The sequence below is a fragment of the Myxine glutinosa genome, chromosome 9 (genome assembly GCF_964187855.1).
Source record: "Myxine glutinosa chromosome 9, kmMyxGlut1.1, whole genome shotgun sequence".
NCBI lineage: Eukaryota > Metazoa > Chordata > Myxini > Myxiniformes > Myxinidae > Myxine > Myxine glutinosa.
Window position 1 is genome coordinate 59,260,116 of NC_136269.1, and position 13,432 is coordinate 59,273,547.

The window sequence follows — 13,432 nt, forward strand, 5'->3', positions numbered from 1 at the left end:
ACTCTAATGGAACTGCTCCTGCTTTACCTAAATCCAACACTTATGCCTGTCATCACATTTTTCCACTCGTAAAGTTTGCAATATGCTATTTTCCCATGTTGCAACAAAGCCAATGATCCAGATGCCATTCCTACTATTGTCCTTAAATGCTGCGCTCCAGAACTTGCTCCATTTTTCTGAAAGCTTTTCAAACTCTCCTACTGTACCGGCATTTATCCAACCTCCTGGAAGCAAGCCTGTATCTACTCTGTTGTGAAGAATGGTGAATGTTTTTCTGATCGCTCCAATTACTGTCCATTTTCCTTTTCCTCCATTATCTCCAAAGCCATGGAGTCTCTTATTAACAGACATCCTTTAACCCACCTCGAATCCTGATCTTTCCTCGGTGACCACTAATATAGATCCCACAAAGCCAGGTCCACTCGTGATCTCCTGGCATACATTGCCATCTTCAGATCTTGAGCACTATGGGGAAAGTACAGTTGTTGTGCTATACTGTATAATGTATATCAGCAATGCCTTTGACAGAGTCTGACAACAAAGGGCTCCTTGCAAAGCTCCCAATGTATGGTATTCAGCCTCAGCTCATCTCCTGGTTTTCCAGCTTCCTCTTGGGCAATCTATGTCTACCTGCGTCGATGGTGTCCTTTCTGACTCCCACTACATTCGTTCTGGTTGGGGGGGGGGGGGGGGTGCCCTTAAGGTTCTGTCATTTTGCACTCCCTCTTTATTCTTTTCATCAATGACCTCCTCACAGCTACTAACAACACTGTCCATTACTTTGCTGATGACTCCACCCTCCACTCCTCCACCAGTTATAAGTCCCAGTGCGCCTCCTCCCTGTCCCTAACTGCCGATTGCCTCTCAACTGTTGCATGCATCAGTCATGATCTCGACTTAATCCTACAATGGGGTTCCAGTAACCTTTTCTCCTTCAATCAGTCCAAGACTCAAACCCTCCTTGTAATCCAGCAAGATCACCACAGCCACCCCACCCCACCTCTTCTCATGTCTGGTTCTCAACTCCAGCCTTTCTCCATGAATAAGCTCGTCACCATCTCAATAAATGTCTCCTGGTGGCAGGCCCCAGATCCTCAATATTGCTAAATCTGCCTTCATGGTTTAGTTTGTATCTTATTAAAAGTTTATAAAGACCGTAGTTTTATAAAGGGGAAGGGCCAGTCAACAAACATTTTAACTTTTTTTTTTTTTTCAATTGAAATTGCCAATAAACACCAATAAATTAAATCTTCTCTTAAACGGTTCGTCTTTGTTATTAGCTATGTAAACTATAGAATCGATGCAGTAATTATTTTGCATTAACTATTATTTGAAGAACTCTGCATTCCAGCAATCAGCTGTATTTAGGTAAAATGGGCCTGGAAATGCTAAACATAGCCTAAATTGGTCTGGAATTTAGATAGATCAAGATGTATGAGCCGTCTCATTAGGGTAAAAGGTTTAGCCTCCTCATAAACCTGTCACATTTTTTATTTGCCCTTTGAGATTTTCTATTTTATTTTTATTTTTATGAATGTTACTAATGTAAAAGATGCACATGAGAGAACTTTAGAATTTGCACTTTCTTTAAAATCTTGTTTTTTAACTTATTGGAAACTTCAACGTTGGAGTAGGATCAGACTTGCAGAAGAGCACTAAGAAAGTTTGGTCGAGGGAAATGCAACCTAAACGGGAATTGTTGCTGTCTGTTTCGAGAATTTCAACTTGGGCCATTACCAACACATTATACGATGTCCCTGTTAAGTGGTTCTACCTGTGGCAACACCAACACTCCAAACGCTGGCATATATCTGCCTATGTAATCACCAGGAAATGTGACCTGCAGGACTCTTGCAGTGCACGGCTATGAGAGGAGCTGAATGTTTTGCTGATCATATACTAAATGAAGCAGGTTTCAAGCTGCATCTACACCTCAGAATGGCCAAAATGGCTGCAAAGCCCAAGAACATCTGAGTAATGTGAGGGTTAGACAGCAACTACAGGAAAATGTCAGCCAGGCACTTGACAAATGCGCAGATGCAAGGAACTTTTTGGAAAGCTGCTTCCTCTTCACTCGGTCATGGAGCTTGCAAGCACGCTGACTGGGTTGATGAAAATTATGCTGTCATCCAGAAGAAGTCTCCAGATCCAGAAGTCTCTCCATGTCCATCCATGATCTCTGCTCACCTTCTTCTCTCCATGTCCATCCATGATCTCTGCTCACCTTCTTCTCTCCATGTCCATCCATGATCTCTACTCACCTTCTTCTCTCCATGTCCATCCATGATCTCTGCTCACCTTTTTCTCCAACTCCTCTTTCTAATTATTCCTCATTCCCTTCCAAATTATTGCAAAAGAGAATTAATGGAACAGCTTACCTCAGACTGTCTTGAGAAAAAGGACAATGAAGGGTCTTTTCAACTCTTGGTTTGCGTTTCTGAGCACAATCTATATTTGTCTGAATCTCAATATTTTCCAATGCTGAAAGCGTGAGCGGCAAATTTGATCGGTCAATATAGAGGAAATTTGCTTTTTTTTTATTTTTGTTTTTTTAATTTTAAGTGGGTGGGGCACACAGTTAGGATAGACGACCATCATACTCCTAAAGCTGTGTTCTATGAAGAGTTTGCTCAAGAACCCCGCTAGCAACAACGCTTCAAGTTGCAATTATAAAGACTGTCTGAAATGACCCTTGAAGGCAGCCAGAATCCCCTTGAGTGCTGTGAGCACATGGCCAAGAGAAGAGCAGACTGATGCCAAGATGTGCGGCAAGGCTCAATTTTGGCAGAATCCCATCACAACCAACTCGCTGAGTCAAAACAGCTTATAAGGCATGGCCTGCTGCACCAAAACTTTGACCGACAACAGCCAGCCAATCAATGTGGCTGTGGCAGAAGGATCTCTAGCCGTATTGGACTTTAGTCCCAGTAACGCAAGTGTAACAACCCACTCTGACAAGATACCAATGTCATCTACATCATCAAATGACAGCAAATTGATTGGCATTATGCCAATGTGCCTAAGTTCGGAAATTTTAAATGCTCTTCTTTCCTGTTTTGTTGCAGATACCAGATGAGTTTGATAATGGTGAGTTTTGTGACCCTCTTTTGTTTGTTTTCATTTTGATCTTTGAACTTCATAAGTCTACTTGTACAGGGTGTTTCAAAAAGAGTGATACAACTTTAAACGTTTATTATCTCCACCACCAAAGGTGGATGGAGGTTATGTTTTCACCCCTGTCTGTCCGTTTGTCTGTTTGTGAACAAGATATCTCAAAAAGTTGCGGACGGATTCGGACGAAATTTGGCAGAATGGTAGTGTGTGTGACAAGGACGAAATGATTAGATTTTGGTGAAGATCCGGATTCGGATCCGGCTACTATAATTGTGTGTGTTTCTTCACCATTGAGAGATAGGGCCAAAAACTATACATTGCTGAATATCTCAAAAAGTTATGGATGTATGTGGACGAAACTTGATGGACAGGTTGTGTGTGTGACTAGGAAGAATCGATTCGAATTTGGTGAAGATCTGAATATGGATTCAGATATGAGAATTATTTAATTGTTTAAGTGATTCTTCACCATTGAGTGATCTGGCCAACCAAGTGGAGATATGCTCTCTACTGAGTGCCGTTCTCGTTTAAAAAGAAACAGAAACCTCAGGAACATGAACCAAACATTTATTGAAAGCTTATGAATGGTATTTTCTATCACTGATTGCTATTGCAGCAAGTCACTGCAAGAGTTAGTGAGAGGCCAAGGTCTGAAGTTTGCATTTACACAAAATCCTTGTAATTGATGTTCTCGATGTGTGCCCCCCGATGTGTGCCCCCCGATGCCGATGTTCAGACGGGCATTGATCCTGATTCCAAAGTTCTGTCCAACTTTCCTGTAGGTCTCATGTGGCACTGCGTGGAGGTAGTCTGACACCTCCTGCTTCAGATCATCCAGTGTGGCAGGGCGATTGATGTAGACAGAGCCCTTGGCAGCCCCCCAGAACCAGTAGTCCAGAGGGTTCAAGTCTGGGCTATAGGGTGCTCACCGTTGATCATCACCATCCTGCTGTTGGCATTCTCAAACTAGTAAGGCCCTAGCATTCCCCATCGACATTGAAGGTGCAGAAACATGTGACCTTAGGCTCTTTCAGGTACCTCTCGGTGATCTCAGGTGGTTTTGCCCCCCCAAAAATGTTATGGTTGTTGATAGCACCGTTCAAGTGGAAATGGGCTTCTGCTCCACTGTCAATGGCATAGTTGAGCTATGGAGCTAGAAATCTCAGGGAACAAATACCACGATAACACCACCAAACCATGAAAAGGAAAACGGTATAGGTAAAAAAAACAAAGAAATGGCAGGAAGTCAAAGTTGGATCAATCTTTTTGAAACACCCTGTATATCTGAATATTTTCCTGATTTTTAGCCATCACTTGGGCATCAGCCTGGATGGGGGCTTATATTTTGGGTTCTGTCAATCTGTGCATCCGTTAGGGTACTAATGGCTAAGGAACCTCATCTTGAAAATGATTGGATGCATTACTTTTATATTCGGCACATGTATGCAATCATTCCTGAGCATGAAGCATGTCAAATTATTGTGGGATTGGATCCAAAATTCATGGGACACAGGATTTTATTTCCAAATTTTGGCAATTAAAAAAAACAAAGCATTGTGGGAGAGCATAGTAAAGGATTGTTTCTGCTTTCAGGGACCATTGTTTATTTATATACACTTTACCATCTCCACTACCAACACACAACTTAGAATAATTTCTTTATTTATATACTCCAGATTTTACTATCACTGCTACTTACATATCACCTTGAATTATTTATTTATTTGCAAGTTACCATAAATACCAGGTACATACCACCTATGAATGATTTATTAGGCCAAGCTAAACGAGGTTAAGACCTTTTATTTCTGATACATGAAACACCCTGCGACCCATGCCTATAGAAAACAGACTTTGGAATGCTAGCCGCATATTCCATCCAGTCATCATGCAACTTCGTTTAAAAGTTGTGCATTGATAGGTGCTCCTATGTTGAAAGTTTTGTGTCAGTCGCTCAAACGGTTGCAGAGTAAATTAAAAGCGAATAAAGGCGAAAAGTGAGTGAGTGGGGAGGAGGAGGGGGTAAATGGGGGGGGGGGGGGGGATAAGTGGGGGCCTCGGCTGACGTTCCACAACATTGTCACGGATAGTTGTGGATGCTTATTACTAGTTTGTTTATTTATACTAGGGCATTGCCCGTACGTGGGTGCCCGTTCCTTGCCAAAAAAAAAAAAAAACGCTACCCGTACGCTCTACCCCGCCCGTACGCCCGTAAACAAAAAAAACAACGCTCTTCGCTTCCGCCCTTCGCTCTGACTGAATTGGGAGAAATAATGCGCATAAGAAATCGAATTACGTACCGTAATGGCGGTCAGCTCGTAACGCGCTCAGCTCCGCTCGTCTCACATCGGCCACGCCTACGCAACAAAGCGTTCTGTGATTGGCTGCCGGAAAGCGTGCTGCCGGACAGTCTTCACTGTCCGGAAGTTCGCAAATCGCAGTTACGATGAATCGTTTTAATTTAATCGCAGTTTGAATTCGTTTTAAAACATAGTTTAACGGCAACATAGTTTTCCAACGTGAAATAAATGAATACGCTGTCAAATGTGCCGTCCGAGGCAGAGTCTGATCGCCACGTTCGGCACACGTGATAGCTCGCTGCTCTCTGATTGGTTGAATCGTTTTTTGGACATAGCTCGGTAAGTAATTGTCCGATTAATATGAAACCTTGAAAAGGCACATCCTCGGGTCCCCAGCAATATACCTGGCAAGTTAAAAGTATATCGGACCCGTGGTTGTCGAGAAACAGCGGTCACAGACACACAGACACACAGACACACAGACACACAGACACACAGAGATTACTGGAATTATAGATAGATACACTTTACCATCATCACTGGCGACATACCATCTTTAATTATTTATTTATATGCTTTTAACCTTTATACAACGTATATCGTCTATCTGTCCCATATTCTCGATGAGGACTCTCACCCATGTCAATTTTTTTTTTTTCATATATTGAGTATGCATGCTTGATTACCCCCTGAATGGAAAAAGGCTTGTTTAACACGAGGTGTAGTCTGGGAAAGAAAGAGAGGATGTGAAGGCATAATGGCTGGATTGCGAGTAAAAACATTGGTGGGACATTGAAGGTGACTGGTTTGGATTGAGGAGGTGGGCCGAGGTGTTGAGGGCGGTGAACCATGGTGGTGAGCCAAGGCTTTTGATGAGGCTCCTCCCATAATCATTCCATCTTGGGGAACTCAGTAATATTCCCCATCCATGATCTGACCAGATTTATGGCACTGAAGGCTGATGCAGATTGACAGGCACGTCCAGCTCACAGATGAGAATTCTTTGGTGCTTTCATATAACGGGATTTGTTACCGTACCTTGTTTCCTTTTAATGAAGTCATTCCACTTTCTGTTGCTTGAATAACACTGCTGCAAGGTTTGATTTTTTTTCCCCCCAAACATGTTATTTCACATCAAGGTAATATCAAGTCTTTTATTTTGTCCCATTTGTTTTCTGAGAAAATGTCGTCTTCAATAATATAGGTCAAAATAAGTTATTGGTGTTATGGTTGATTAGTCTGAAAAGTGCATGACCAAATTTATGGAAATATATCCTTCAAAGTTGATAAAATGTGAGAGCATCTAAAGCTGAAATGCAAAGATTGGAAGCAACACCTCAAGATAATTATGGTGCCAGCAGACTGCAAAGGGGGTCTAGGTACAGGTGGGAGGAAGTACATTGTTGAAAGCTTCCATATATACTTTGGAGGCCATATGGCAATTATTATAACCTTGTATTTGGTGTGCACTTATGGCTTGCCACCGTCCACCTTGCTTCATCCAAGGTTCAGATACAAAACCAACTTGTTAAATGTTATGCATCACTTTATTTATATCACAAAATGAAACGGGGCTCGACATGCTTGCTCCCACTTGGTATATAGCATGACGAATGTTTAAATTAAATCTAATGGAAAATTCTTCAAAATACCTCCTGTATCATTACTAATGCAAAATTCTAACATGTTGAATCATGCCATTTGATGCCCATTATTTGTTCCCAATAAACCGTATCGAGTGGAGGACATGACGCTTCTTTTTTTCAAAAAACTTGTGACCTCCTTCTGAGTTGTATACTGATGCATTGGTTAATCAAAATAAAGATCGACCAATTACTGCATTGTAGTCCCAAAAAGGAAGCCGGACATTAACTATGCATACGTATATAATATATATACAGTCACGTGAAAAACTAAGTACAGCCCATGTAAAGTTTTGACTTTTTCAACATATTTCAACATACAGCTATTTGATCTTCATTTCAACAATATTGATAGATAAAGGTGATATAATATAACAAATATCATGAAACATTTACATTTTGTAGTCCATTGTATAATTTAAATAAACATAAATGCAAATTTCGCATGTGGAAAAAGTAAGTACACCCCTACATTTACCACGACTTCAAATACCGAAAATTAGAATCAGGTGCACCAGCTCAGGTGCAAATGATTAGAACATCGTTAGAGAGGATCTTGGAGGAACCTGTCTTATTTAAACCTCAGACATTTAGTTTGGTTTGCTCTTTGTTGTTGAAGTGTGTGGCGTTACCATGCCTAGATCAAAAGAGCTCTCTGAGGCCTTCAGAAAGAAGGTTATAGATGCCTACGAGTCTGGGAAGGGATTTTAAAAAGATCTCCAAACAATTTGAAATCAATCATTCGACTGTCCGGAAGATCATCTTCAAGTGGAGAAGATTCCAAACAACTGCCATCTTGTTCAGGCCAGGCCGCCCCAGCAAGTTCAGCCCGAGAGCAGACCGCAAGATGCTGAAAGAAGTCTCTAAGAACCCCAGAATGTCATCACGGGACCTACAGGTAGCTCTTGCCACTGTTTATGTCAAAGTGCACGAGTCTACCATTAGAAAGAGGCTGCACAAATTTGATCTACATGGGAGGTGTGCCAGGAGGAAACCTTTGCTGTCCAGAAAGAACATCAGGGCCAGACTAAAGTTTGCCAATGAACACCTCGGCAAAGACCAGCACTTCTGGAGCAATGTGCTCTGGACAGATGAGTTAAACTTCGAGCTATTTGGCCACAGTACCAGAAGACATGTTTGGCGAAAACCAAAGACAGCATTTGACCACAAGAACCTGATACCAACTGTAAAGCATGGTGGTGGAAATATTATGGTTTGGGGCAGCTTTGCTGCTTCAGGGCCTGGGCAGCTCACCATCATAGAGTCCCCTATGAATTCTTCATTGTACCAGAGGATGCTTGAGGATAATGTGAGGCCATCTGTCGGAAAGTTGAAGCTCAACCGAAGGTGGACCTTGCAACATGACAATGACCCTAAACATACCAGTAAATCCACCAAGGAATGGCTGAAAAGAAAGAAATGGAGGGTTCTGGAATGGCCAAGTCAAAGCCCGGATCTAAATCCCATCGAGATGTTGTGGGGGGATTTGAAACGAGCTGTGCATGCAAGAAACCCCTCAAACATAGCACAGCTGAAAGAATTCTGCATGGAGGAGTCGGAAAAAAATTCTCCCAGTCGATGTCAGAGACTGGTGGACAGTTATAAGAAATGCTTACTTGAGGTTGTTTCTGCCAAAGGGGGCAATACTACCTTTTTCGAGCCCAGGGTGTACTTACTTTTTCCACATGCGAAATTTGTATTTATGTTTATTTAAATTATACAATGGACTACAAAATGTAAATGTTTCATGATATTTGTTATATTACATCACCTTTATCTATCAATATTGTTGAAATGAAGATGAAATAGCTGTATGTTGAAATATGTTGAAAAAGTCCAAACTTTACATGGGGTGTACTTACTTTTTCCCGTGACTGTACCTGCCCTAATCCACATGGGGGCACTGCTTCAGTGGCATATTTGTGTCCTTGGAAATGATGCCACCAGCAGTCAAGTGGAACTTTTGCATGAAAAAAATAGTATTCATTTTTAAGGCATTTGTTTGATGAAACCTGAGACAGTTCTTAAACCTGCAATTGAAGGGGAAAAAAAGATCTTCAAACCTGTGCTTGCAACTTCATCATGAAGGTTCTCACTGATTGGCTGATTGAAGAATATTGTAATTTGAGTCGTAGCGATGAAGCCTGGATTAATCTCTAGTTGCTTTTGGTGTAGGAAAATGTATTGTTCTTTTGAGATGCTTGAGAATCTGTTTTGAAGTTGTCAAACCATTCATTCTGTCATATACTATAACACCTTTTTCTTCTTCTTCTATAAAAGGATGCTTTCGACTTGCTCACCAAATCTATTCATTCCAAAAAAAAATTCCATCTCTTACAGTTACAGTGCCTCTTTCATACATTCCCTAAACTCTCCAGAACTCCACCCATCCTTCAGCGTCCTCAAACGTATTTTTGATTCGAAGGTCTCAAGAAACTCATTTTGCAATAAATGTTCGTTTCCCATTAATCGTACACTTTCTAAAATCCAATCTCACCCCTCCCCACCAAATCTTCCCCATCACCCCTCCCCTTCAAAACTTGCCCATCACCCCTCCCCTCCAAATCCACCCCCTTGCCCCTCCCCTCCAAATCTTCCCCATCACCCATCTCTTTCAAATATTCCCCCTTGCTCCTCCCCTCCAAATCCTCCCCATCACCCATCCCTTTCAAATCTTCCCCCTTGCCCCTCCCCTCCAAATCTTCCCCATCACCCATCCCTTTCAGATCTCCCCCCTTGCCCCTTCACTCCTAAACTCCCCCCACACCCCTCCCCTCCGAGACCCTCCCTCACTCTTCCCCTCCTAGACTCCCCTCTCACCCCTCCTCCTCAAAGCGTCCTCCCCGCTTCTTCCCCCTTCCAACTTTCACCTTCATCTCCCTCAACCTTCTGCCTCACTCTTCCCCCTCCTCAAATAACACCTCACTGCGCCTCACCCAATCACCATCAAACCTTTTGTCCGCCCCATTCTTCCCTTTCTCCAAGCTATTCTGAAATCTCTGACACACCTTCAACAGCTCTCCCTACCTCTTCCTCCTCTTCCACATCTTACCCTACCGCTCCCCCCCCCCCCTGTTCTGTATCCGATGCTCCCCATTCCTCTTCTTTAACAGTGTGGACCTCAAACATCCGGGGCCTTCGCTCAAACTTGACTGATCTCTCCATACAGGTTGCTTCTGATAAACCAGACGTGATCTGCTTAACAGAAACTTTCCTCCTTCATGATGTCTCTGATTCCTTGGTATCTCTCCCAGGTTACTCCCTCCTCCGGTATGATAGACCTGAGCCTCGTCCTGGAGGGGGAGTTGCTATCTTTATAAAAAAAACTCTCTTCCTCACTCGCCCTGCACTGCCCTCTCTCCACCTCACCCCCAGGAATACCTTTGGCTACGGCTTCCCCTTCGCTCCCACCTTTTGTTCATATGTGTGTTGTACCGTCCACCAAACAGTGATGACTCCATCTACATCTCGCTGTCTGATAATATGGACCAACTTCTATCTACCCATCCCAACTCTCTCTTCCTCACATGTGGTGATTTCAATTGTCACCATGCCAGTTGGCTGGGTGTGGGTTCCTCTCTCACCAGCCATGGCTCTTCAGCAAAGGATTTCTGTGACTCACTGAGACTGACACAATCTGTCAATTTCCCGACCCGGATCTCAGTCAACGGAGCATCTTCTCTTCTGGACTTGGTTATGACAAACTTCCCTGAAAATGTCTGCTGCTCTTCTTCTGCTCCAATCGGCTCATCTGATCATGTGCTTGTTAAAGTGGACATCTCTCTGACCATTCTCAGAGAGCCTCCTCAGCGTCGGCGAGTCTGGCATTTCACTCAGGCCAACTGGCATGGTCCTCAAGCAGCCATCAATCATCTGGACTGGTCTCCCATCTCTACCGCCTCTGACATAAACTCATCCTGGGAATTCTTCCAAAGTAAATTGCTCTCTCTCATGCATAGATTTATCCCATCTCGTCTTCAGTTGTCATACCCTTCCTCCCGTCCATGGTACACGGAATCTTGTGGTGAGGCTATTGCCCAGAAACAACTTGCTTTCGTCTCCTGGAAAGCAAATCCAACGGAAGGAAATCTCATTTCCTTTCACAAAGCCCGAAACAAGTGTGTGTCCACCCTCAGGAGAGCCAGGAAACAATATCTATCCGTTCTCAGGACAGAACTCTCTTATCTGTCTGCCTCTTCCAAATCCTGGTGGCATCTGGTCAAATCTGTTTCTGGTGTTTGTTCCCCCTCCATCCCCTCCCTCACCTCAAACGGCCACACGGCTGATTCCGCACGTGAAAAAGCTGAATGCCTCAACTCTGTGTTTGCCTCTAAATCTTGTGTCCCAAACCCATCCCTCTCTGTACCCACCGTACCCACCGTACCCAGTCGTACCCAGCTGCTCCTGGACTCTGTGTCCTTTCCTCCTGACAAGGTGGAAAAGTTTCTGTCAACCCTCGACTCTGATTCTGCAACTGGACCTGACGGCATCAGCCCACGGGTCCTAAAATCCTGTACTTCCGCTCTTTCACTCCCTCTCTCTGTTCTCTTCACCCTCTCTTTTGCTCAAGGTCATCTGCCATCTGCTTGGAAATCTGCCAACATCACCGCTTTGCACAAAAAAGGTGCAAAAACAGATCCCAGCAACTACAGACCAATCAGCCTTCTCCCAATTATCAGCAAAGTCATGGAATCCATCATTGCTTCAGATATGAAATCTTTCCTCTTCTCCAATGGCTTGATCTCTGATCATCAATTTGGTTTCAGACCTGGTCACTCTACTCTGGACATGCTGCTTCTGCTTTCTCAACAATGGATGGAGGTCCTCAATGCCAAACAGGAAATTAGAGCTGTCTCCCTTGACATATCACGTGCCTTCGATACGGTCTGGCACCCCCGCTCTGCTCACCAAACTCTCCTCTTTTGGTATCCATGGAAATCTCCACGCATGGCTGGCGGACTTCCTCTCTCGTCGTAGTCAACGTGTGGCCCTGAATGGGTTTCTCTCATCTCTTCCTGTTCAGGCTGGAGTTCCCCAAGGCAGTGTTGTGGGCCCTGTGCTTTTTCTGGTCTTCATCAATGATCTCTCTGACTCTCTTGAAAATCCTCTCTATCTCTTTGCTGATGACTCTACTCTCTGTCGCTCCATTCTTCATCCCTCAGATCGGCAGTCTGCAGCCTCCTCACTCTCTGCAGACCTGGACAAAATCACAGACTGGGCATACAAGTGGAACATGTCTTTCAATCCTGACAAATCTCACACTCTCACGATGTCTCTCCGAAAAGACCGACTGGACAACCCTCCCATCCACTTTCTGAATAATCCTCTCCAAGAAGTTCTGTCACTCAAGCTTTTGGGTCTCACTATCTGCCATGATCTTTCCTGGGAAAACCACATTTCAAATCTGGCCTCCAAAGCCAGTCGCCGACTGGGCATCCTCCGTCGTGCGAAGTCCTTCCTTGGCACACCTGAGCTCCTCACCACATACAAGGCTTTCATCCGCAGCTCAATGGAATACTGTTCTCCCCTCTGGGCTGGTGCACCTGCCTCACACCTAGCTCGTCTTCACGCTGTTGAAACCAAAGCATTCAGAATCATTGGAATCTCCTGCGATGAAGCTAACTCCAAGGGCCTCTCACTCACTCACCGCAGGCAGGTTGGTGGTCTTTCCATCTTCTACCGACTCCTCTCTGGCCTTGCCCCCCCAGCTCGCTCTGGGCTCTGTCCAGCAAATATTCCTACAGGTCGCACAAGATCTGCCTGCAACCCTCTTATGGTTAAACTGCCAAAATCAAGACACTCTGCTCACCTTCACTCCTTCATTCCTCTTTTCTCCCGCCTCTGGAACAAACTCCCTCACTCTCTTCAATCCCACTCCACCCTCCAGGTCTTTAAAACAGCTGTTCACCACCATCTCTTATCTTCCCCCATCCAAAACATTGATCTTTTCTATCCCCGGTAATTCACCCCAGAGTCCTTGCAGTGTTCATATGTTTTATTCCTCTCCCACCTCAATTCACCCCAATTCCACTTTTTTGAAATACCAACTTCTGTCCTGGAAGTCCTTGGTGTCCTTGTGTTTGATACTTCTGCCACCTCCCTCCCCCCAAGCCCTCCCTCTCCCACACATCTCCCTGCTCTTAAATGTTGTGTGCCCTCAAGTGTTTGTGTGCTTCCCCTTCTCTTGTCTTCCGCTCCCTCTTTTTATATATTTTGTTTGTCTGGTTGATTTGTTTGTGAAATAAATGTCAGCTCTTTCACGAGCCTCGATTCAGTATACAAAAAAAGAAGAAAAAAAAAGAAAAGTTGTTTCCAAAGAGTTGCCCACCTAACATGCATGATTACCATTATTAGTTTGCCACTTTGGTTTGAGTG

The 13,432-nt window shown here is 43.9% G+C and overlaps 1 protein-coding gene across 5 annotated transcripts in view; it reads left to right on the forward strand.

Moving 5' to 3' along the window:
- Nucleotides 1–13,432, forward strand: part of TIMM50 (translocase of inner mitochondrial membrane 50) — a 173,510-nt gene that overhangs the window by 84,220 nt on the left and 75,858 nt on the right. For all 5 annotated transcript variants that reach the window (XM_068100800.2, XM_068100802.2, XM_068100799.2 and 2 more), the window contains exon 3: nt 3,066–3,087. In XM_068100800.2, the coding sequence (XP_067956901.1) occupies nt 3,066–3,087 (22 nt within the window). The remainder of the gene's footprint in view (nt 1–3,065; nt 3,088–13,432) is intronic.